The sequence below is a fragment of the Larimichthys crocea genome, chromosome XV (genome assembly GCF_000972845.2).
Source record: "Larimichthys crocea isolate SSNF chromosome XV, L_crocea_2.0, whole genome shotgun sequence".
In the NCBI taxonomy this organism is placed as follows: Eukaryota; Metazoa; Chordata; class Actinopteri; family Sciaenidae; genus Larimichthys; species Larimichthys crocea.
In genome coordinates this window covers 18652546-18679499 of record NC_040025.1, presented here as the reverse complement: position 1 = coordinate 18679499, position 26954 = coordinate 18652546, and the positions used below count along the sequence as shown (strand labels likewise).

Sequence of the window (26954 nt, the reverse complement as noted above, 5' to 3'; positions counted from 1 at the left end):
TCCGCGAGAGCTGGCTTCCAAAGCATATCTGTGTTTCCACGCAATGCAAAAGCAACAGAGAAATGTGGACCTGACCGTGGAAATTGCCATAATAACCTGAACTAACACTCTAAATAATGACATGAAATGATTTTCCTTTGTATTCCTCTAAGAATGTGTTCCATCAGACTGTGAAGTGGGATTCATGCAGAAAATGAAAGCTTGGATCTGTAATGCTTTTCACCATATAAACAATATTTATCGAGCGGTAATCTTTCTTGATCAGGAGCAGACAAAGGAGATTACAGCTGAAGATGGCTTAATTCAGAAAATTGTTAGGAAAGGAAGGAAAACACACACAGCTCTAGTTGTGCATGGATTTTTGACATCTTTGACAAATCTTCCTGTGTTTGTCTAACTCTCTCAGGCCATATGCTACAGCAAACACAAGGCCTGTGTTATGATCTGCTCTGTGTTTTTTCTCTGTGCCATACATGACAACTCCTGGGACCAGGACAAGATTAATAACGTGAAAGGGGATTAAAGGCAGGTCGTCAGTTAGTGGCAGATGTCTTTAGAAAAAAAAAACCCACATAGATTAAAAAAATCCTGACATATTTCAAGCATATTTACAATTAACCTTCGTGATAAAAGGCCAACTGTCAAAGACCAACTGTGCCTGGAATACGACTTTAAACAGAACGGATGTAAACACCCATAGCCTGTTCGGCAAACCCAAGGCCAACAAACTTTTCTTCCACTCTAAGTATACTTTGGTTGGGTGTGACCACAAAAAGATGACACATTATACTGTTTGTCTATCCTATGATCACGACATCCCCTTTGCTGTGTCCTGATGAAAAACATGCTTAGCTTTTTGTCACCTAACCTCGATCTGTTGAAACAATGAAACTTGATCGCTTGCTAGTTTTAACCAGTAAGGGTGGTACTTGAAACAAATTTACTTCTGTCTTATTTCTTTCATTGAGTCATGCCGAGGTTAGGAAGTTTACAGCATACAGGAAAAACATGTCACATAAATGTGTATTTTGGATGAAGCTCAAAAAAGTGATAAAGTACTCACGCTCACCTGGTAGTTACACTCAGGGTCCATGCAGTGGTAATGCTCTCTGTACTGGTAGGCACAGTGCACATGTCCACAGTGTTGACTTCCAGAGAACCTAAAAAACCAAGTTTCAGGACACATTTCAACAGTTACACCTTTTAACAGACACAAAGAGGAGTGAATTAAAAAGACATCAAGACTGCTTCAAAACCTGGGAACACATCAGAGCTTATCGCACACAGAACAGTCGCAGGGATGAAAAAGCTGAATGATAAAGCGACTTAGAAAGATGTTAAAATATATAGAAGGGTGACTCAAATCAGCAAAGATCAGTTAAGAAACGAAATACCAGGAACAGCACAAAACAAAACAGGTGAAGGAGTTTTCAAAGGCATTTTGCTCGTCTCACCTTCAAAGTAACACAGCTCACACCTTCTGCTTTCCACACTGCTGCAACAATTTACCCGTCTGTCACACCAATTTCAGCTAAATTAGCTCCATTTATTTCCAAAGCAGCCGTAAGAGACACTTATTACACTGAAACCCTTTCCCTCGACACGCATACACACACACACTCAAGGATCGGGAACCCCATGACTACTTTATTTCTCAATGCTGTGAAAACCCTTGTCAAATCAATGCACAGTTCTTTCAGGTTAACCACAGTTTTACTGTCAGGAAAAGAGTCAGGTATCCTGAGATGTAGAACAGCTCTGTCTGCTTTTTTATCTCAAACCTTTTCACTCTCTCATCAGGAGTCCAAAAAACTGATTTTAGTCTGGCGCTAGTTTAAAAAAAAAAGAAAAAAGGCTGCTGCTTGCTACAGTACAGCCACTTTTACGGTGGTGATTATAAGCCTGACGATGATGACTGTTAAAATCCTCCAATTACCAGTGAAAACACACAAATAAACATTTGCACTGCTGCTGCCAAGAACTCCATCTGCTTGTGCAGAGGAGAGGGGGAAAAGGGGGCTAAGTAATATTTTTTCCATCTCTCTTTCGTTTTTTTCCTTGTTAGGATTATCCCAGAGCTGCATTTACAGATCACTTTGCTGAGTTCATTAAGCTAATTGAACGGCATATCCACTACTCTTTTTAAGTTGGCTGTGTGTGTGTTTGTGTGTGTGTCTGGAGAATGGTGATGAAGGTAGAGGGGGCTTTGGGAAGGTTTGATGGCTCTTTTAGAGAAGACAAAACCAGAAGTCAAACTACTTGCGTGCACACAATAAAGCCAACATATGTCCCAACTATTAGTGTTTTCTATACACATCTTTCACATACATACACACATTTACACTTATGAACATACAAAGCCCCCTCATCCCCCCGAGACTATGGCCCACCCCTCTGCTCATTGCCCAGCTGTATCACTTTGCCTCTGGACAATTCCCACTTGCCGCGTCAGGGGGCCTAATGGGCCGCTGCTATTCAGCAGCAGATTAAATATTAATATCGCCACGATACAGAGATTGCAGCGCATCTCCAGTTACAATAGAGATACACAGATCAAAGTGCTGAGGCAATAGTGGGTGCATGAAAGCATTTAAAGAGTGAAAACTGCAACTAAACAGTACGAGGGAAGCTCTTTAAAACATCAAACTATAGCGTGGTGAGGAGATGAAGAACTTTTTTTCCTCTTTTCACAAGGATTGAGTATGAACACGTTTACAAAGCTGGTTTTTAGTATTAGTGTGCGCTCATTAGTCCTAGCTCCAAAGAGGACCCTCCCCCGCTTCTACCTCCCCTCTCGGTGCTACATTTGCCCTTTTTATGAGCCCTCCTTTTCCATTTTTTTCTCCCTCCTCTTCTATCCTTTTCTCTTTTTTTCCCAACCCCAACACGGAAATTGAAACTGTATCTGGGCTTATCTGCAGCCTCCCCGTGCATCAACTGCCGAGATGTTTAGACAAATTTTATGCATTATGCAGCGCAAATATCAAAACAGTTCTTGGCAGTGCCAGCAGAAGCCTCATTAAAAATTCCTTAATTAAATCTTCTTGCAAAATGTAATCAGTCCAAGGAAGGGGTTTTGTGTGTGTGTGTGTGTGTGTATGTGTGTGCAGAAGAGGACGTGTGTGTATGTGTGTGTGTCTGTCAGTGCCAAGGCTTTGATTTGTGCCCTTCATGTTATGGCTTGGAGAAGTAATCATTAACGCCAAAGCCACTTTGGCTTTTCAAATGCTGTTTTTCTCTCTTTTTAAATGGAATAAACAAACAAATGATAATCACCTTTCTAGTGTCGGCTCAAAATGAATCTAGAATAGGCGACATTGTTCTGTGACCACTGAAACGCAAGATACCTCCCCTCCCCTGATGTTTTTGTCTTTGTTGGTGTGAATGACTGACTTTTTAGATCAGTCAGTTCGTCGTGTGTTCAACAATAAATGGTAGAATTCAAGAAGAACCTGCTCATATCCTCTCTGTGTCAGTTAACAGCTATAGAGTTGCACAGAATTATGTTCTCCTCAATGTTTTAGTGCTATACACACCATAAGCATTTATTCAACCAGTTACAGTACGCTACCATCAAACCATTTCACTTTCATTACCCCTCATCCTTCTACTTCCCCTCAGCACATAAATTGCAGTCTTTTCTTAATCAATTTACTGCACACAGAACATCCACATACCGGTCTACGATCTAGTTACATCACTGAATAAAACACAACATCAGAGGATAAAAAAAAAAAATGGTTCATCTCTGTTTTGGGTATATTTTTTCATTGGTGTAGCACATTGAGGGATTTGCATACCTGGCAATATATTTCTGGTAGAGGTTGATGTCATCGCTGGCGGGTTTATCTGGTGGCAGGCCATTCCTAATGCAACAGCAAACACAAAAGAGACAGGATTAATGGTGAGGTTGGGCTGCCTGTTGTTAATAAAAACAAACTGACACAATATTTACTTACAAGCCGCTCCCAAACTTTGGACTATCAATATACATTTTCTTGTGGCATAACAGCGTTTTCATGTGGTGTATGAATCAGGGATAGAAGGCGCACACTTTGATGCATGGTCTCCCAACCAATGAAAGGCAAAATGCAGGAGCAAAGGGACATTAATCTTTTATGGGGGTATTTTGGTGAGTGCTCATATGCAAAACTGGATAATGGGGATGTGGAAGAAAACCTCTGAAATGTTCCTTTCTGATAATCCCTATGGGCCTTGGCTCTTATACTGATGTCAAGTTGTCTCCAATCAGTCTGGACTCGGTTCAAACAAAGATGTAAGACAACACTACAGCTCCAAATGCATATGGATCAAGCTAATTGACTTAGTACCTGTTTCAACTCAATCAGATTCAGTTCAAAACAGGAAATCAAGGTGAATTTATCACATTACAGAGGCGTACTGAGGAACGCTGTGTGGTTTTTGTCACCTGTGATGTGATTCCCTTTATGAAGCAGGTAGGAGTACTGTCAGTGGAGTGTCATAATACAGTATTGTAAATGGCATTTAGCTCCATGTGAGCAGCTCCACACGGGGGATGACCTGAGGTTAATCTGGCCCAGAGGGGAGGATGTGCTGCCAGACATACTCCCTAGCACCCCCTTTCCTCCCTGTATACAAGCACCAGACTGGGTCAGTTAGCCAAGCATGCAGCTCCACTGAGCCCCAACCTGACAAAGGCCAAAGCCTGAGAGAGAGGTGCCTGAGGGCTCTTGAGCAGTGTCTTTGATAGGTCTTGACTAACTAGAGACAAGGTCAAAACCAATCAAACAGACTCTGGGAGCCGTTTCCTACTGGTAGCTCACACGACTGTAGGCTTGTTCCCCAAACCCCTCGTTTACTTCCTTTAAAGTGCACTCGTCAGGCAGTGTAGAGTCGGCCCCTGTGACTCGCCGGGAGGTTAGTCATGGCTCCAAAGTAATTAAAGGGAGAGTTGTTACACCCTAGCCAAACGAAAGAAGTCAGTCACTTTGCGATGACTGTGCTAAATCAGTCTCCACGGAGTGCTACAGCGAGTAAACACTTCATGTGCCTTCGCAACTCATCATGTCGCGGATCTATTGGGCGCTGTGCGCTATTTCACACTACATTCCTGTTGGCTGGTTGTGGAGGTTGCAATTACCTTTGCGTTAGGCTAACTGACTCACAGTAGCAGTTAAGTGTATGTGAGCTTCACCTTAGCTCCAAGGTGTTCCACTGGAACTTGGAATAATTTCAATCCACCAGTAAACTTTAAAGTAGAATTTTAATGACAAGGTATCTAATTTATTAGCTGATTTTAAGAGATATGTACTGTGTAAATAATTAATGCAGTATGTCACTAAATATTTTTGTCAATAAGCATAAAATCCCACAATTATCAGTAAGAAACTACAATTCACTGTTCTTTCTTGGACAAAAAATAAGCATTGTCTATCTTGAAGGAGGAGGTGTGTGCTATCTGAGTGTTTCTAGTTTTATATGATGATATTAAGCAGACTTACTTAACGGAGGACACAGTGCCTGTGGTGATGGAGTCAGTCTTGGAAAAGCTGGACTTTAGATAGTCAGAGGCGTTGAAGCTTAGGTGTCCTGTCTGGTCCATTGTGAGCCCTGGGGCAATGCTGGCCCCAGCTGCACCTGCAGTAGGGACACCAGGAGCTCCCGGGTTCCCTGGTGCCGTAGCGAGGACATTCGGCATTAGTGAAGCCTCGGGATTTCCTGGCATTAGCTTCTGAATTGTTCTGATGTCATACTTCGAAGGGCGGCCCACTTTGCCAGTCTTAAAGGCAATGGCACCGCCCATGTCAGGATTACCCTCACCAGGCTTGAAAAGGTGCAGAAACTTGACGTTCTCCAAGTCGTACTTGGAGGGTCGCTTGTAAGCGTTACCATTCTGCTGCTGTAGACTCTCACCCATCTTCAGCTTCTGAATAAAGAAGTCATACTTGGAGGCTCGGGGCGCCATGTTCTGCATTTGAGAGGGATTTGGTGGCTGAGAGGTGCCCAGCTGAGGACCTCCTGGCGGTTTGTGGTCCAGGCTGGAGGGGTAGATCTGTGCCTCGGCCCCTGGGAGGCAACTGGAGGTCTGATGCATGGTAGCGCTCTTGTCTTGGGCCAGTTTTGAGTTGAGGTCGTCTGGTTTTGGTGGGGAAGCATGCATGGGCCAAGGTAAGGTTTCGCCAGCTTTTAGCTTGCGAATGTACTCTTCATACTTGGAGAAGCGGGCACGCCGTGAGGCCTCCTCACTGCTAAGGGATGAGGGGTCTGAGGTAGCGGCTTTGAGCTTCTCAAAGCTGATCTTCTTGGTCAGCTCATCCCTTACCTGCTGGTCATCATAACCGAACATTCCCAAAAATTCATTCATGGTGTTGGCTGCATAGTCTCGCAGGGCAGATGCTTCTCCTGTACAGAGAAAAATAACAGTGAGCCCCAATGTATATGGATGTATAAATTTTATAATATAATTAGGACATTACTTGCTAAAACAACAGTATGATTGTTTTTTTTTTCATTTGAGTAGTGAAACTGAACCCAACCCATTGCTCAAGATGTGTTAATCAGTGGCCAAATACATTTCACTCAATCAGTCCACCAAATGAGTCTCTCGCTTCATATTGACTGATGTTCAGTCGACAAGTGTTACACTGTCGCAAGGCTTTGTAGCTGAAGTGAATAACATAGACTAAATTTGACAATTTATTTATTTGCTGGGCATCAAATACATTAGTTACAAATGGACTAATCTGGCAAAGTAGTTTTATGTTACGTATGGAGAATACATTTTGTCAGCTCAATTAATGATACAACGCTCTCTCACCTCAATATTTTAGACAGACCTGGTGCTAACTTGTGAAAATGGAGGACTGTTAACCTCGTACATCTACTACATTGTATCTATATTTCTGAACAATAAATGTTTTTAATTGATGTGACAGTGTTATCCTTGTTGTTTCAGAACTGCAGTAAATTTGACAACAGGAAAAGTGATTCTGCACTGCAAGCTAAAGCATCTGTACAAGTCTGTGTATTCATGTGTCTATAAACAGTCTGAGGTGATGCTCTTCCTGTTTTGGTTGCACTATAAATCAGTCCTGCAGAATTTGCAGGTGACTGTACCAAAGGACACACTGAACAAACAATCAAGATTTTCTATGCTCATTTTGTTATGCTATCATAATAGCAGTAATTCTCTAATTATTAGAGAATAACTAGAGGTTAGTAACTTAAATCAATATTCTACGGTGGAAAAGCATGAAGTCTTAGTAACCAAGAAACAAAAATACATAAGAGAAGTTTTAGAAAAATAGCTGTTCACGTCCATTTATTGGAAAAGAATGACACTATCAGCACATTTCCCCACATATTTTTAAATGATGGTTGATGCTGAACAATTTGAAAATCACAGAATTTAAACTACTACCTTCTGAGAAATTATGGTATGTTAAATTCAATTAATAAAATCCCCCATGAATCTTGGTGTAGGGTATTTGAAAATAAGATTATTGTGTCACCTTCAAGATCCAAAAGAACAAATCCTTTCCTCCTTTCCTCTTTTTACACATTTGTGAACTGAAACATCACTTTCATTTTAAGAGTCTATTAAATTGGACAACTTCCCCAAGGACATAGGCGAAATATAGTCAATGTATAGTGTAATTGCATTATGTGGAGATTAATTCTGGCCCATTAACTTTCATCCAGGTTAGTGCAAGGGGTCAGAGAGTGGGGAAAAGGGAAAAATGATTTGGCCTGAAAGCAGTGGAGGGACAAAGTTGTGCAGAAAAAAAGAAGATAGAGAGAAAAGGGTACAGAGAAAGGATGTGGGAAACAGAAGTACAGTAGTGTTTGTTGATCAAACTCAATTCCAAAAATCTCCTGTTGTGTCAGTCTGCATGTTAGGCAGACTACCAGAACACAGATATGCTAGTACTGCTGCAGATGATAATTTCACCTGGGTCATGTAAAAAGCTTTGGACTTAAGCTTAACTCTTCCACAGAACAAGTTCTTTAAAAAAAAAAAATGTTTTATTGCTTTTTTTATCACCAGAGCACAGATGGGCTGGTGAGAGGTAATACCACCTACCACCCAGGTAATTAATACACAAACAGTTCTGCTCTTGTCTCAGATTTCTCAGTTATTGCTAAATCAGTCGCTGTGCCCTGCTTTTCACATCTCCTGCGCAGCATGTAAAATAATCCCCAAATTTCCATTCACTGTGTTGGGGTTGCTCCTCTGCGCAGTGGATCAGTATGAAAGAGTATCCGGTGGATCGAAAGGGCATGAAAAATTTAAGAGAAATGGATCAGGTATTTGAGAGGAAATACCTACATGTTTGCCACAGATCGTTTTATCAAATCTACCACGTTTTCACATGTACTGAAACCACAGAGTGACATACTGTATATACAAGTATCTACTGCTGGGTTTTTGTATTTCCTCAAGCTGTTTAACTGTTAATAGTATACGGCATACAAGATCACTGCACAGACATCTGAACATGTACGTTTGAAATGTCATTTGGCTGAATATTCTTCTAATTTCATTTAGGTGTTGATAACCTTAGTGCTTGGTTGGATTTTACTGCTACTGTATTTATGAGGGCGTCTCAGGTCACACTATATCATATAGCTCTAAAGTTAGGGCAGACCAGCCCACGCCAGTATGAGTCAGAAAATGAAACTACGATGCTACTCTACTGGTGGTGGAATGATATTTTTAAAAAAGCAACAAAATGTAATCGGACTTGACTGTGAATAACATCATGTCTATTGACTAGTCTTTTGCAAGAGGTATCAAATTAAAAAAATAATCTATAATTTCTGTGGGTCATTTGGGTCAATTGCTAATTATTGCAAAGAGACTAGTGGTTTCTGTCATGGGAGCACTGACATGCTTTTTTCATATTCTATTTGCTAAGGGCATTATCATCACCTTCTCCAAAGAATTAGTTAAGTCTCTTTATTTATCAGCAGAGCCATGTGATGAGCTATCAATGAAAGGCAAATGATTGGACTTGAAAGTATTATGACTGGGGCTGAGAGGAGATAACCTCTCTAAAACACCATGTAAATGAGTTTTCTACTCAAGCCGCTCTTAACGTAATCAGATGACACCAGGTAGGAAACTATATATGGGTCTTTGGTGAAATTGGCTCCACCACTAACACCCACCCACATCAAAAAAAGAAGTACGTAAACCTCTCTTTTTCCTTTACTCTCATTTTTTCGCTACCGCATCTGACATTTCCCTCTGCTCTCTCTCTGGTGTCACTGGAAAATCTACAAAGAAGTGGCTGCTAATCTTGACACTTCAGACAAGCAAAATCCAACACACGACACAGACCTGCCTTGTCTATATTTGAGGCAATTAGGCCACATTTCCCCTCCCAGATATGATAACAGATGGGTATTATATCTCCTTTTGGCTGACCAAACATGGCCATCAGTGTGGCATAGCTTCTCTGCTCACAGGACTGAGAGGCAGAGGTGTTGCTGATGATAAAAGTGCATGCTAGTGGCTATATATGGACTAATCTTGAGTTTGAATACCCTCTAAAGGCTGTCAGTTTTGAACCACACATGCACGATGTAAACCGGTTTCATTAAAAAAATAATATGCAGTGTTGACTGTGTTTTCAGTTTCACAAAGTTTTGAACAGTGAGATTCGTTTATAGGGTACAGTCATTTAAATAGAGTTTAAAAAAGCAATTTGTGTTCATGTTAGTGAATTAGTTTAAGTGTGTTTTGTTTAAATGGACAGTGGTATCCTAATAAAGAGTTGCTTTGAATAAATGACATTATGTGCATTTGTTTGGACTAATTTGACACATGCGAAACTGTACGGAGCTTCAAACTTCCTCGCTGTTTGGTTAGTTAATTAACAGGCAGTAAATAGAGAGGGCTTTGAAAAAGCTTGAAATGAACAATAACCTTTTACAGTGAACCCAGAATTGCAAATGGAAGTCATGGTCAAGCCTGTTTGATCCGTCGCTATGAGCATCTCTGTCATTGCTTTCATAGTTTTTATTCATTGGTTTTTCCATTGACTGGCTTATGAGGGCTCTAATGCGACATCTAAATTATCTAGGAAAAGTATTCTGGGGTTTTGCACTGATAGGAAATCCGCACGATGCCTCAATGTGAGGAGTTAAATGTTTTGAAGGTCGCAGTTTCTCTCATTGATCTTGCAATGTTTGTTAATTACATTGTCACTGATGTTGTGAGAGATAATTAAGCCACTATGTTTATATGCATAATTACGTGCACTCCGCATCAGCCTTTGAAAGACAACGGCGAGAGAGAGAGAGAAAGAGAGAGAGACGAAAAAAAAATGTTTTAATTGTGAGCTGAGCAGAAACATGGCAATATAGATGCCCTAGTTACAATCAACAAAGAGCAACTCTGAAAAAAAAAAAACACTCTAAAGAGAAGATTTGCAACTGATGCAGTATGCTCTCCCCGCAGTCTTCAAATATTCTGGCTTTGTTGTGAGATGTAAAGTAGTAAGGGAACCAGTGAAGGGAAAGGTGTAGGCCTGCTACACAACAGTAATACATATTTACAGACAGGCTTTTCATGGCCATGAAATAAACACAAAATGACTAATTAAAACCACAAAGCCTTTTTCATTTGCCTCTGACATGAAACCTGCTTCATTTTCTGAGAAGCCCCTGCCCCCAATTCTGTATGTGGCCAGTGCTACTGCTGAGCAGTTAGTGAAAACAAAAAGAAATGTAGACAAAAAGAGCAGTGTACATGACTCTGAGGTAGATACCTAAACCTAGATGAAAGACCAAAAAACTGTTAAACTGAGGTGAGCAAGCACAAAACAAAACTTGTTTTTGTACCGCAACAACCGGTCTCGCCTCCAAATTGCTGTTTTTTTTTTCTCTGGGTGTCTGTGAAAAGGGCTTTATCTATTCATATAACCGAGCTGGGTTTTTTTTTTTTTTTTTTTTTTTCCTTTTTACAGCTCCGTGTTTTAACTTCTGCTAGATAAAGGCCAATCTCTCATATAGCGTGTGCTTCTGGTTTCAAGGGTCACAAAGTATATAACTGTAAACGGTACTTTCTTAAAAGATTGTTTGTGCTGCTAACACACACTATTGCTGTTTCAGAGTGACTGTTGAAAGCCAGCTTTATCTATTTGATAATCAGTGAATTATACCGAAGGAACATCATGTCACAATTAAACAAAGGTTATTATGAGTCATTTACAAGAGCACATAGTATTAAAGAATTTATTAAAATATGTTCATGTCTGCTAACAATAAATACATGGACCCACCGTTGTTTGTAATAATATACTTATGTGTGGTATGACATTGCCAAATAACTTCCCTATTTCTGACTTTATCTTACGATTGATCTCTTGGATCCGACAACTGTGAAAAAAAACTGAACTCCTCCACGACAGACTACAACTCCATGTAATAGAGGAGCTTGAAGCAGTTGCTAAGTTTAGTGAGCTTAGGGAAAATCAAAGACTCAATATGTAATCCTGGGTGTAATATGAAGCTTAGCCTGGTCCTGCCATGCGCTCTTGGCCCACAGCTGCTGGAAGAGTGCATAAACAGCCTTACGTTGTAAGCCTACTCCATTTATGAATTTCTTCGTACAGTTAACCACACACTGACAAGTTCCCGTTTTCCCCCCTGGCCTGCCAGTTGAATCTGTCTTTAGGGTAATAATGTCACTGGCTATTCATAATGTAACTCTAGAGCGTCTCTTTCCAATAATGGGCACACTTAAGCTTATGTGGATGTGGCAATGTCACCCACCCTCTATATAAGTCTTTGCCCCACAATACTATGGAGTGGAATGTTTTGAAGGGCAAAGGTAGTGTTGGTTTAAGATATAAAAAAAAGTATAAATCATATAGTGTGGCCGGGACATCAGAAGGAAACTCAACGGAGGACCACGAATCAAAATGTACCTGGAGAGGAGAAAGGTGCTGGGCGACTCTGGGTCTCGCTTGGTGGCATGTAGGTGTCATCTTTTGAAGGCTTGTCTTCAGCTTCTTTGTTGTCATGGAAACTGCTATCTTGTGATGCCACTGCAGGCTCGGCCTCCTCTTCGTCATCGCTGCAGCCTTTGGGCTGTACCATGTACACGCCCTCAGGAGGGCCATCTTCGTCAGTGCTGGCTTTGAGTTCATGCTCCTGTTCATCGTCAGGAACAGGCGGCTCTTCGCCATACTCGCCGTTGACCCACTTCTCGATGGCCTCGCGTCTCTTCTGGTCCTCCTCTAGGCTCTGATTTAGGCTCAGGCTCTCTGGGAAGTTGGTCTCATTGTCGTCGTAGTGGGAACTGCCACGCTCGCTATTGTCTGCTACACTCTGGTCTCCTTCTGCATTCTGGGAGCTGCTGTCGAACACCACCTGGCGGCTCAGCTTGGCACAGATAGCATTGAGTTTTAGGCCACCTTTCCTTTTGGCGGCCATCTTGGATTTTCCTGAGGTCGTTTCAGTGCATAAACTCCTTTCAGCTGATGGACAAAAGAACAAAAGAAAAAAAGATATACGATTAGTAAACAGTATTTTGTATCACAATTATCTGTGTTACGGTTCAATAAATATAACTCAATAAACTTTTTTCTTTCTTAAATGAGGGCCAGGCATGTTTTCAGTGTGATCAGAAATGTTTTAACCAGCTTCTCCATGTCTGACTTGTACTGATTTTAAACGTCACAATGGAAAAACAACATAGAACAACCGTGACTGCTGCTATTAATAACATCCAAAAGCACTTAACAATAACAGCACAAGACTGGAAGGACACACAGAGATACTGTACATATCTTTCTAAGTCACACCTCTTCACTCAGCTCAGAGTTTAACGCAGTGGTGGACAAAAAAGGAGAGAAAAAAAAAACACAGGCAGCTGAAAATCGCTGGCAGATAGGTATCAGACCCCCTACGGAACTACAAGCAGCAAGTACACGGCTACGTAATCCTTCACATGACAGCGCTATAGAGACACTGAAATGTTATCTTCACTCTCACCTCAAGAGGCTGTGGTCCTGCTAACTGAGTGGGGGGCTGCACAGCATTAAAGCTGTCAGGATGTGGAGTGACTATGCTGAGCACATTTGGGCTTTTTGGAGCTGTGTTCTCATGTTGGCTATTCAGCGGGATTAGACTCAATAACTGTTTCTGTACAGGCTACTGGTTTCACTTTATTAAAAGGAAAATAATAAACCATGTATATAAGCTCTTTGTGCCCTCTTCATGGACACATCAGACAAAAAATGTTGCAGTTGCTGTGTTTTACATATCTTTGCTTAACAAGACACACTGCACAGTCTCAATTTTTTTTTTCCCCCAGTGCGGCCTCTGTGAACAATAGAACATGATAGAGTGTGCTTTAGGGCAGGAATGGGTGGCATTATTTCAGCCCAAGTGGGGCTATCTTTATAACATGTCCTCTGATGAGGCAGGAACAGCTGCCCGTGGCATTCCATATCCAGAGCTGCCTTTTTAGGGCAGAAAATGCACTCTACTACCTTTCACTTTATATCCAGAGCCACCAAAGTTCACCGTCCAGCAGCATTTTCCAGACTCAAAATCAAGGCCAGATCTTTATCAAGTTGTAAATTACTTCAAAAGCACGGAGGAGCTGACCTTAAGTAACGCAGTATTTATGATATAACAAAAAGCAGTAGAATCACCAGGGATCAGACGAGCAGGTTATTCATTTTCTATATGGTAGTATGTAAAGCTTTGTCAGTTGAGGCTCTGTGAAAACAGTTAAACAGCACGCCACTGCAGATATATTTTTTAGAGTGTGAAGCTGTATTGAATCTTAACTCAGCCACACTGTGGTTAAGATAATACACTATACTGTGCTGGGGACACGCCATTTCGGCAGACAAAAATATGTGATATCAGAGGTAACAAAGTTCTATCTTAAAGACTCAATTCACTCTCTATAACAATGAGTACGAGCCTCTTCATTTTCCCTCAGCCATAAAGCCAAGCACAATCATGTGTGAGCCATTGCCAGCATTATGTAAATCACATCGGTGCAACATAAAATCCTGTTTTCATTTTCTTTTGCAAAGCTGTGGAATCATTAGAGGATATACAATTTGAAGGAGTTTACAGATCACCCCGTCGCCAGACAATGCACCCCCGTGCTCCCCACACATGCTTTCTCAGTTACTGTATTTACATTGCGGGCTTCCTCTCTGAAACAATGACTCCAGGAATTATGTAGTTTTGAGTGGGCCGTATATCAGCAGCACATTACTGTACAATTTAGTGTTAGACAATTGCAGGCAGGGGTGAAAGGGTCACCTTTAAGAAGACAGCAATTTTGGAAAAAAAAAAAAAAAAGAAAAAGAAAAGGAATCAGCTGGAAAAACTATTAGGAAGTGGAAGACATAAATTTTCAAGTTCTTTTTTTTTTTTTTTAGAAATACTCTACAAAGGAAGATTGAGGTCATTTGGGTGTTACAGTGGAGGTCATTCTTTCTGTTTACTGCATTCAGTATTTCATGCTTTAACTACCGATTTCCTTTGCATCGCAATCTCCAGCTCCTTGTAGGAAATGACCCCTACACAGTTGTTTCTTTCCATTAGTGAGTATTTATGTATGATTTTCTGTTAACAATAAGGAGTGTGAATACAGGACCAAGTGCTACTGGTTGAGTATCTAAGCAGGCCTCAGCTGAATTATCAGCTATCAAATATAAGCACATATTCAGTGTTTTCTTTTTTTAAGGTGGGGCGTGCTTTAAAACAAATTTAATATTGTGAGCTTCCCGTGAGGAAGAACATGCTATGGTTGGATGGTTTATGAAAGCTGTCTAAACTATTATTTATGCTGAGGGTTTCAGTCCACAGCAGCTTTTTGCCATTGCTTACAATAGGGATTGCTATGGTAACACTAAGCTGTTTACCTCAAGTCGTTTGTGTGCATGATAGCGTACAATGAGATAAAATCTGTGGGGACCTACATGAAAGAACAACTTTTCCCTCTGGGACCAACTCCCCCACCTCCCTGAGAGTCCAGTAAGCATTCTGCCTTATTAATGAATATCAGAAAGAAAAACAACACTGTCACATGCATTGGACATTATTTACAGTCTGTTTTAGCTTGGTGTGCTAATTGTCAAGGAGGAGACACCTCAGTAAGCACTGGGAGTTGGAAAAACTAGACAGGTTTGAATTTGAACACAACAGCTGAAACTAATTTTTCCAACTGCTTATGTTAACTGTGACACTATTTTTACTGGAAACATTGCAGGGCCACAAAGGAGCGCCATATACTGTCTGTATAAGGCCAAAACTTGAGGAAAAAGTCAAGAAACTATTTTGAATACATTTGGAAGAGCTCAGGTTCTTTTTCATCTTCAGTCAAAAATAAGAGCATCAAAGTTCTTTCTGGCCCTGTTTCTTTTCAGCCCTGGATGACACAGCTTGTGTTCGAGTCTAACCCTCCGCACTGACAAACTTACTCTTCCACAGCTCTAAGCCCCACAGGTCTTGTTGGTTTTTTGATGCAGAGTCTCTGTTTGTGTGCCAGAATGATATCATGCCCAATCAAGTGGTGTTTCAAATCCTAATAACGCTGTTGGAAGTGCATTATTTGTGTGAACGTGCTCAGACTGTAATCAAGGCAGCTACGGGTAAAGGATGTGGGAGTTAACAATGGTTGTGAGTGGCAGGGTCACGCCTTTACCTCTTTCTGACATACAAGACCAGGCAGCTTATGTCCAAAACGCTCGTGTAATCATTTTATGGATTATGTATAGTCACATATACAACATATAGAAAACTGAATAACTTAACTTTATTGTTCAGTCAAAGTGCAGTGCTGCACCACAAATACACAGACTCCCTGCAGTGTTGTCAGTGTGTATGGAGCGAGCACACAGGAGGGTCTGTATATAAGAGGGGTAGATATTACCTGTTTGAACTGAAGCTTATGTCTTCACCTAATCAAACACAGGTACAGGGCTTGTTGTAGATACCTGCTGAGTTCCAACATGACTGACACAGGGACAAACCCCCCGCAATATCAGGAGTTAATTAATACAAACAGGTTCTGGGAGATGTCTGTTTAGCTCAGGATTATTTTACAATATGCAACCGAGAGTTGCTGTAGCTCTTTAAAAAAGCCCAGTTATAACTTTATGAACCTTTGGCAGATTAATCGACAAGGCTGCAGCTCCCTGTGTGTAGCTCAGTGAACCTTTTGTGTCTCTGGCTCTCGAGGGAGATGTATGTGTGAGAGAGTGCGTGCATGTGTGTTTCAGGGAAATCACTGAGCCACACAGGCAAACATACACAGACACATTTGAAAATTACCATGTTTTTATTTTTGCAAATTTACGGCTTGCAGGAAGAGAATGTTTTCCTCTTCTCCCTCTCCCCCTGCATGGTAGAGAGGCTGCGGCCGCCGCAAGGAAGTCAAGCGGAAAACCACTGATGGACAACTACGCCACGACACCCAGACCCCAGCATCTGGCCCCTCTCTCATTTTTATTACACAAGAATAACAATAAGCAGGTCGCCGACCCCGTCGTGAGATTTTGCTACAGTTTTCCAACAGTCGGTGCAGCCGATGCTGAGAAATTTCCATTTTTCCGCATGCATATTTAATTGAGTTTTGTCCCAGTGGTGCGGAAATGATTTGTTTTTTGCTCTCTGTTCACTTGACTCCTCTTCGGAGTCGCTAACCCTGATTAAGACGTTCCCGTTAATTTCCCAGCGCACACCTTTTTTTTGTGCATTAATGGTTCTGATCGTCTAATTAAAACTTCTCAGCTCGGCTGCTGATCACCGCTCGTTGTGCCTCTGACCTGAAGTTTTAATTGCCGCATCAGAAGCGATAATAATAATTTTGAGGTTCTGATGATTAAAAACAATGCCACTGCCAACTAGTTGATAGATGGGGGTTTAGGGGTGGGTACATCTGAGGAGAAGTTTGTGTAGAGAAGGGATTTTGAAAGCGGGCTGTAAAGGGTATACACTTCCAAGGAGCATGAAGGGTGGGAAGAGAGACTACTGTAGGTGATCACTGAGGGGAAGGAGGTGGCAGAGAATATGGAAATCTCCCAGCCCTGCTGTCCCTTAGAGTCTTACTCAAGAAACAGGTTTGGCTGGGACTGGGACTTGCCTTTCCCCACCTCAAATCTAAATGTGCCACTAACTGATCCACTTTGGAGCTCTACTCACTTGGCAGGTTTGCCAGGTTGGGGAGGAGAGAGAACAAGAGATAGAAAGGACATGAGCAAAAGAACGATAAAGGCACATAAAAGATGACGACAGTCCAATGCCGTATGCTTATTTTCATAGAAAGATAATAGCGCAGTAGGCGCAGTACAAAAGGCACATTGTTCATAAAGAGGCTAAATGTAAAAAAGGAACCTGCGGTGACTGTTGTCTCCGTCATAAAAAATGATACTGATGAGATATATATGATATGTAGATTACTGTCAAAACAGGAGAACTGAGTTGTTTATGATGTTTTAGGCAGTACTTTCACACTGTACTTTTCATATCACACAAACTGCAGTAATGATAGGAAATGATTCAGGCATGAAGAGAGAGAGAGAGAGAGAGAGAGAGAGAGAGAGAGAGAGAGAGAGAGAGAGAGTGCACCCAGGAAACAGCCACCAGCAACAATCTGTCACATTTTGTTCTTTTTTTCTGATAGATTTTTTTTAGGTTCCACTACAGTGAATCATACTGTACATGCATGCAGCAGCGCACGCACACACACACAGTACACACACAGTCAGGAGGTAGCTGTCTTCTCTACCCTGCCCTCTACCCTCCCCCTGTCCCTCTCTCTCACAAATGTATTTTATTATTAATCAGTTGGTTGCACATCTGCCTGCTTGTTGTTGTTTTTTTTCTATCAATAAAGCACTTATTGCTTTTAGTCTAGAATGTGACCTTGTACATTGTGTGCTGTCTTTCTGGAGGTGCCGACCTTGAAGGACCCGTTTGGACTATTACACTTCAGCTCAGTCCATGGGCTGTTATCAAACACAAGCCCTCAGCCAAGTGCCATGCTCCCGTCACACTGCCGCAAAACACAAAGAAGACGCTGCAGGACAAAGGCAGACACAAACGGCCCCAGTAAAACACACACGCACACACACACACACACACACACACACACACATTGACTGCACAGGACAATGGCTGTAGAAAACAATGTATATTTCAAGTGCAGACGGAAGAGGAAAGACGCTGAACTTGAGGGCAATCAGGCAGGAAAGTTGAAATCTAAGGACAAATACGCCCTCCGGCTTCATCACAAACAGGGTAATTATGGTGTTTTCCAGAACAGAGGACAAGCTGCCTAAAATGGTCTAAGGGAAAAAAAAAAAAAGATCTGACATGAGTGACAAGAACCATTCTGACAGCCACGTACCGAAACAGCCAACTTTTATTGAGTTTGCTGCTTAGGGTAATTCATGGGACACACGGTGAACTTGTTAAAATTGTACATCAAATCTGGACTCACAGCTGGCACCAGATGATGACTTAATTTGTAAGTGTTTGTGTTACAGGGAGGCAAAAACTTAAAAAAAAAAAAGTCATACACAGTCCCATGTTTCCACAGACTGAAACAAGGGAAATTTATTCCTGCAGCTTTATTTTGAAGCTCAGCTCTCATGTTCAGTTTCAAGACACCGGGAGTGCAATTTGATAAGCAAACCGCCATGGTAAATGAGCAGACGACCCTGTGTCCCTCCCTCATGGTTGCTGCGCCTGGTGCAGCAGCAAAGCAGTGTGGGTAGTACAGTGGAGAAGGGGCTCAGCGGTGCACCTCTCAAGGGCCCTTGAGCTAATATCTGTACAGATTAACTGCTTCAGTTGTATTTTGGTCACGGGGATCTCTCTTCGCCTTTGTGGCTTGTTGGGAGGGAGAAGGGGAGATGTGTGTGACTGCGTGTATTGTCCACATATGTGTGTGTGTGTGTGTGTTACAGCAAAGTGAACGGGCTGCTCGTCTAAGAGGTCAGGAGCCACCAGACTGGTGTGTGTCACTCCATGTCATTATCTTTGGGGCCATATTTAATTTACCAGATTCTGGAGCTATCCTGCTGAGTAAGTCATCTCCATCCTCTTAACATCACCTACCCCCTCTATCTCTCTGCAGGACATGCACACACACACGCACACACACACACACACACACACACACACACACACACACTGAGTGTCAATCCTCCAGGGTAAACTCAGCACACACCGCTCCATTAGTTATCAATTAAGTCTGGAAATCTCCACCTGGCTTATGCACACACAGATGAAGACGACACACATACGTGGCACTCGTCTCAACAGGAAGTTGAGGAGCGCATGCCTTATTTGACTATGAGTGTGGGTGAGGGAATGTTTGTGTGTCCGTGCGGGTGGCACTTTTGTCCATGAGGTTAACCTTGATATGAGGCCCTGTCAGGCCAGATAATGTCAATCAATGACAAGCCCTCACAGATAACCCCTAATGTGAAGCCTAAAAAGCAAAGCTGTTTAGATATTTAGACATGCCCCCTTTCACCAGCATATGAATTGCATTACAAGGAAATGAGCTGTGGCATTTCTTTAATAAGACTCTTAAGACATTTTGACAGCATATAAGGCACTCTGCCGTTAAAAAAAATTAAATAAAGCCCCCGCTGACAAAGCCTTCTCACACAAGGCAGTGTTCTGATGGGGAGATCCAAGTCCCTGTTAAGTGGAGGAGAGGAAAAGACATGTAGGGAGGGGGGAAAAGGAAAAAGAAGGGTGGACCTTTCCCTTATTTTTTCTCAAGCTCCCGGGGACTTCTTAATTGATTTCCAAGGTTACGTTTCAAATTTGTTTTTCAGATACGGGGGCCTTGTGAACGAGTCAATGTTTTTAAGCAATTTCCCCAAATTCTGCCTGGTTTGGAATGTTTGCATCAGAGCTCTCTGACCCCCCCACCTCCTTCTCCTCCTTCTCCTCCCTCTCTCCTTGAACAGAAAGAAGGAGGTGACATTTACCCAAAAAAAGCATGTATTTCCAGACAGGATGCCTGTGCTGACAACATCGATCCCTGGCTACCATTAAAACATTTTCTCTGCCCGAGAGACTTTTCCTCTTTTGGACTTTATATGCGGTAGAATGAATCACAGGTGCCTGTTAAAATGTCATCCTGAGCAGGGTCTCTACCTGTCCAAAAAATGACCCACGGCTCACTAAAAACCTTTTTCAAACAGGTACTTTTTTTTTAAATCATACTGTCAATGTTCAGTGTATTCTTCTAATGAAGCTCAATTAAATTTTGATCAAAACACACTCTTTGTAGGGCTAGGAGAGGAAGTGATGAGAATGAGTCTTCCTGCTCCTGGGATTTGCATTTTTTAGACCCTGTGGCTGTGACTCTGCTGCCAGAACTTTACTTTTACTTTTCTGATAAGCTGCATGAAAGTGATAATAGAAATGATATGGGATATTTTTAAAGCGTATATGCGTTTGTATGCGGTTAGAAAAGTGTGGCTCAATGCACAATACACTGTAAGCACATATGTTAAGTAGCTGTAACCAATATCAAGTATGTGTCGTATGTGTGTCCCTGCTTGCAGACTTGAAGACAGCAGGGCATTGTGCTCTGTGCTCTCCTTCTGCTCCTCTCTTTCTAGTGGCTGCAGGTCATGTCATTTTCTCTGAGACACACACTGTCAAATATGTGCACTGGCGTTTCTACACACTCAGGAAAAACTGATCCTCAGTGAGGATAAACACACGACTGCGTCAGTGTGACAGCACTAAAACAGTGCGCTTTACCAAAAAGTTCAATGTGAAGTGGAGGCGGAACTAAACGTGGCAGTTTTCACCTAAAACAGGAACATTCTTGTTTCTGGGAGTTCAGTAGAGGGAGGAATGTGCCGTGACTGAATTTGAAGGTGTGATAAAACAACACTCACAATGAGGGAGAAAAAAAAAGAAAAAGAAAAATGACTGTGAAGCGATGACACGCAAAGCTGCTTTACAGGAAAAAAGAATGCTGTCTATTTTGGGTCTCAGTATACAAAAGGAAGTGCTGCTAAGTTGACTCAAACAAATAAATTTGCTTTTGATAAAACCACAGCTACTACTTTTGCATTCTACACCAAACCCACTTTGTTTCCTGCATCTTTATCTTCATGACTTGCTACATTTGTGCGAAGCCACTCACTAAACTGCCAAGCACAAACAACTGAAGGTTTTGAAACGGTGCAGCAGCTTAAAATGTAATTTTATTTGAAAAGTGACAGGTTAAAGCAAAGCCTCAGAAGTGAACATGGAGTGCTTGCCTATTTACGCTGTATCCAGCTGCCCGTTTTACATTTCTCCAACATTAATATTCCTCTTATTATTATTTTAAAGTGAAAACGGATACTCTGTTGAAGTGCAAATCTGATGAATTACGGGAGCAGATTGCTGCTATTAATTATTAAAACCTATTTTATAAATATTCAGGTCTGTCATGCATCTAATAATGAACGCTTTAGAGGAGGTTACTTCCCGTGCGCATCCTAATGTGTCAGAAATATCACTTTTAATCACGCTTGTGTCAGAAAGTGCTGGGTTTGAACCTGCCGAAAAAATCTATCAAATCAAGGAAACTCAGCTGGCCCACTACTGTGCTCATCACAGCTCTTCCGTACCTGCTGTTTCACATGATCCAGTTTCTTCTCCTGCCCCGTCTAAAGAAGCAGTGAACACCTCTCAGCTCCCCGCTGCATTCTTACTGTGGTAATTTGAATGGAGAATAATGCATCGGCAGCACTCTACCCTTCTGGACACACCTAGTCCCAGCGCTACTGCTGCCATATGCTGTGTTGATACATATTCATAACACTTTCTCATGTGTTGAGTGTTGGTGTGCAATGAGGCTTAAATGAGTGTCTCACAACTTCAAATGAGAAGAGGAAAAAAGAAAAGAAAAAGCCGGGCACAAACAAAGTTGGACTGCTATTCCCCTTTTTTCCACTTCCCTCTTTTCTTCCTCCCTCTTCTAAAGAAAGAAGACAAGTTCGGGTGCTGATAGGTGATCCAAGTGCGTTTGTGAGGAGAAGCACGAGGCGGTGGAGTTTTAGGACTGTCTTCAAGAAGCTGCGAGAGGCGGCAACTGTCAACATGGTTGGATAAACTGTGCTGTCAGGTGGGCCGGATGGTCTCACTGGTAGGGCGAGAGTCAATGGCACTGTACCACGACCTCCATACACCCTGGCGGCATATACATATGCTGCACAGAGCATACACAAAACCAGATAGACACACACACACACACACATTGTGAAGCACTCTAAGATTAACGCTGTCAGAGCTACAATGATACCCCTTCATTATCTGCACACGGGGCCTCCTTCGTGCGCTTGCTTGCCTCACTGTCCTCTCTACTGCTTCTCTATGGAGGTAGTAATTACTAAAGCTAACATTTCTTGCTCTCTGTGCCTCCAACTACCCTCCGCTTCCCCATTATTTCTTTCTCTTTTTGTAGTGCAGTTTCAAGTGCCTTGCCAACATTTTGCCAACTGGTGACACAGCTGAAGGTATGCCAGTGTTGATGGCAGCACCACTGTGACTCACAGTGTATGTGTGAGCGCTGTATTATGAGATTATTTGGTGCCCAGCTGATGTGCAATAAAGGCACAGTGTGGTACCCCAGATTCAAATCAGTCCTCTGGGTCAAACACTCATTGTGGTACAACAACAGAGAAATGCTTGATGTACCACTGCAGTACTATACATTGTTGGTTTAACAGGCTGGGATCAGAGGGATGCTCCCACTTGCATGGCATTTTTCATTACCAACAATGCTCTTACTCTTTGGCTTTCTTCTTCCTCTCCCACTGGAACTATGGCTTTATCAAAGGTGATAGCTTGCTCAGGCGCATTTTCTCAAACGTCTTCTTCAGCCAGCCATTTCCCAAGCCGCTCTCGGGTAGACGTCACTCATAAAAACCGGGGAAGATTTGATGGTGAGATCAAAAAGAAAGGAAGGACAGCAAGGAGAGAAGGGAGATGGGGGGTAGAAAGAGGAATGATACCCTCCTCCCCCATCCGACACCAATGAGCACTGAGGGTAATTCCTCCGAGCAGGGCCTGTGTTTTCAGACGCAAATACAACAAAACGCCGGGTGCTGCCACGAGACATCAAAATGGGCGATTTTGACTTCAGAGGGTCTTCAGATGCTTGAGGAGTTGAGAGAACAGAAGGTACCAGCAGGCTGTTAACAACCAATACGGGAACCACGCCAGAAACTGTCTCCTCCCAAAATGCCAATCGGCACCAGATCAGTAAAGGTTTCCACGATACTGTAATACCCCACCTGAGCACTTTCATCTGCTCAAAGTGAAACAGCTTGAAAGTTTATGTGTCTGCTGTTTATTGTACTACTCGAAGAACACGGTAAAAAGTAAAAAATCCACAGGTAGATGCTGTAAAGGACATACAAAGACTTTTCTAAGGGGGGTGAAGGCTTCAACAGGTGCCTTGAAAGCAGGAATGTTGTATCTTTTGCCTTACAGAGAGATTTTAATCAGCTAATCAAAGACTTGCTTCGTTCTGTGGAGACCTGAGTTGTGTTGTGACACGCTGAGAGGGATGTCCGCATTTTCTCCAGTGTTGTTCTCGCTCATTCTCGGAGCATTAGGCTCACTCTAAATAGCCTCAAGGAGATTAGGCTGGCTCATATTCAAATGCACATTTCTTCTAAAACCCACTCCACGAGTGGGCCAAGGAGATCAGTGCAGAAGCCTGGTGAGACGGTCGTCAGAGAAGATTCTGTCATGTATAAATCAGCTGAGAGGAGGAAAAGAGACAGAGAGGAAGAGTGGGAGAGAAAGGCTGAGGTAAAAGACAAACAAGTGTTGGCTCTGCTATATGAGTTTAGTTAGCTAGAGAGTTAGTGCATGAGTTATGGCTAGCGAAGGGCTGAGGGACGCTGTATTTATGAGGGGACTGAGTGAGTGTTAAATCCCTGGTAAGAAATAAAGTCGTCCCTGAGCGAACAGGGGAAACATTTCACTCAGTCTAAGAGGTGCCTTGAAAAAAAATGAAAGCCATCCCTCTTCCTGGGGAAGCACTATTCCGTATTCCCCAAAATTGCTTTATTCCTTAAAAATGCTATATATCACATCCAAGTGGATTGAATCTCATATTTGAATAGAGAGGAGGATTCTCCATGTGTAAATATCAAGGGAGTTCATGAGCCAAGCAAAGGGAAAGAATCTGATTCTTCTAAAATTGCATGCAGATTTTCTGAGGGATCTTTGGCTACGGGGGGGCTGCCAAAACACACAGTGCACTTGTTGCAGTGCAAGGGTTCATCCAAGAGAAGTTTTCCACTGTGGTTTACCCAGGAAAAAGAAGTTGTTGTTTTTTTGTTCAATTTAAATATTTGGTTTAGCTATCCAAATAAATTTAAATATCGATACACCAATCTATCTATTTAAATGCTTTTATATCTCCTATAAATACAATTTTCCTGACAAAAAACTTGTAATGTTGAATGGAGTCAAGAAACAAGCCAGAAACAAAGGAGGGCACATAGCCAACGGAAAAGGAAAAGCTTCACATTGCACTTTGTGCACATCCAACTCTAACTCAGACCTCTCTCCAAACCCTGCAGTGGTAATAACAATTATTACTTAAAAAGGCTATATTTTTGCATTAACTTAAAAGGCTATATCTTTTTCTTCCCCTCCAGCCTGTGCGGCCTCACTTACCCTAAGTATCTTCATAAATCACCAGTTACTGTTAACATGTACTCCACAATTCAGTCATCAATCTCCTACCAGGTCAGAGTGAAAACAGAGGGGGAAATGTCTGCTTAGTAAAATGTCTCTCTCGTGAATGCTGCTACCACCACCCACTACTCAAACACACACAATATGCACGTAGAGCAGTAGCGCAGACACACACCAGTTAAATAACAAACACACGCGCCCAGCACACAGCAACCAGAGCAGTCCTATGGGACACGGGAGCAGTTGCCAGATCGCCACGGTAACGCAAGCCAAATTCAATTCTGACTTCACCTTTCACTCGGGAAGCTGGTTCCATTTGTTATAAAAACAAATAAACAGCAAGCGTGAAGTTAGAGCCGGCCAACTTCTGCCTCGTCTTTCTTTTCTTTTTCTTTTTTTCTTTTTTTCTGTGGGCCTCGACAAGAAATATCAGGCCCAGGCTGTGGCAGTAGGCTGTTTGAGAGACAGACACACTCACAGGGCTGCCTGTACAACTGTGTTTATGCTCACAGACACAGTATTTATTTAACCAAAAGGAGAAATTCTAATTGCACACGATAAGATTATTCCTCTCAGAACCGTGTCTCCACAAGGGAGAAAAGGACTCTTTAGCCTTTGTTCAATAAACACTGTTTACATCAGCAGAGTGGAAAATCCCTCCGATGACAAACCTCTCCATCACTACATCTGTATCTAAACAGCCAAATCAATTTCAACCAATACCGCAAATTACCTCATGTCACATCTGAAAACATCTGCACTTGACATCAGAGCGGAGGGATTTTTAGGTGCTTTTAATAATTTCTATTTTGGTGTATGTACGTCATATTTTCTTTCGGTTTCAAGTCAAACAAAGTATATCTGTGTAGCATTTGATCACTTTAACAGCCCGAGATGACTTCATTATAAATAAAAATTTGTAAGTTAAGTAATATGTAATTAGTGGTAGGATATAGTACCAACACAACAATTTAAAAATACTCAATTACAACTAAAAAAAAAAGTCTTCAATTAAAATAAAATAAAAAATTAAATAAAAATATAAATCTGAGTACTTTAAAAGTACAGAAGTAGAATCAGGAAAAAAAGTCATTAAAAGAAGAGTGTATTATTATATACACACATTTATGTGTACATTTATATAGCTGGTCCAGGTGAAGCTCCTTTAAAACTACTTTATATATTGTTGGTTAGTTTAATATAACAAGATAATCATATATTTTATTTGTAAAATTATTAACTGTTAAGTAACTAGTTTAAAGTTCTCTTGTAAATGTCAAACAAATGCAGTGAAGTTAAAAACTACAACCTCTTCCCTCAATGTAGTTCAGTAAAAGTATAAACAACCATAAAATGTAAAGTCAAAGTGCCTAAAAATTGTACAGGGTAGTATTTGAATAATTGCACTCAGTAACTTTCCATCCACTGAATGTCATAAAGGTAACTGTAAAATATAGAAAGTGGAACTGAGGAGCTATAAGGCATAGCACAAAAAGTCAACAACAAAACTTTTGAGGAAGCAACACACCATTAAAACTAATTAAACACATCACTGACATCCAGTGCACTATAAGTACAAATATGCATCTGTAATTAAAAACTACATATTTTTTCCAGAAAGCAAACATTACACCTGCTCCATTTCCTCACTCTCACAAACTCTCTCTCTCTCTCATACACACACACACACACACACTCTCTGACACCACCCACCACATTACTACACATGCGTGCCTGACTCATGCCAACTGCAACTAGTAGCAGACCCGTTCACCTCGAGGTAGCACTCAACTCCTGTGTGTGTGTGTGAGAGAGAGAGAGAGGGAGGAGAGAGAGAGGGGTGGTGGTGGGGGGGTAGAGGAAGGTGTGTATGAGTCTTACCTGGCAGCAGACCGCCCTCTGCGCTCTGTCTCACCTCTCCCTCCTGCCCTGGAAGAATTCTCTCCACAAAGCAAGGCATTTTCTCCTCAACTGCTCTCTGCCAAGGCTCTGCTCTCTCTCTCTCTCCCCCTCTGTCTCTCTCTCCCTCCCTCTCTCCTTCTCACTCCTTTCCTCTTTCCCACTCTGTCCTCCTCTCGGTGTCTATCTCTCCTCCCTCCTTACCCTCCCCCTCTCTCCTTCTCTCTCTCCACCCCCCCACCCTCCTTCCCTGAGCACAGATGTCGAGGCTGTGCGAGTTTACCCACTTTACCAGTAGGGGTCCTTCATCGCCCTTCTCCACCCCACAGCCACATGGGGGAACAAAA

General features: G+C 42.0%; 1 protein-coding gene across 4 annotated transcripts in view; it reads right to left on the bottom strand.

The window, feature by feature from the left end:
* The window catches only part of casz1 (castor zinc finger 1), a 48112-nt gene extending 21385 nt beyond the window's left edge, over nucleotides 1–26727 (bottom strand). For 2 of the 4 annotated variants that reach the window (XM_019254423.2, XM_019254426.2), the window contains exons 1-5: nucleotides 26590–26727; nucleotides 11919–12470; nucleotides 5484–6384; nucleotides 3801–3866; nucleotides 1064–1160 (exon numbers count right to left, since the gene is read on the bottom strand). In XM_019254423.2, the coding sequence (XP_019109968.2) occupies nucleotides 1064–1160; nucleotides 3801–3866; nucleotides 5484–6384; nucleotides 11919–12470; nucleotides 26590–26668 (1695 nt within the window). In that variant the 5' untranslated portion in view covers nucleotides 26669–26727. The remainder of the gene's footprint in view (nucleotides 1–1063; nucleotides 1161–3800; nucleotides 3867–5483; nucleotides 6385–11918; nucleotides 12471–26589) is intronic. The other 2 variants (XM_019254424.2, XM_010731456.3) reach the window with 1 other exon arrangement.
* Between the last annotated feature and the right edge of the window lie 227 nt (nucleotides 26728–26954).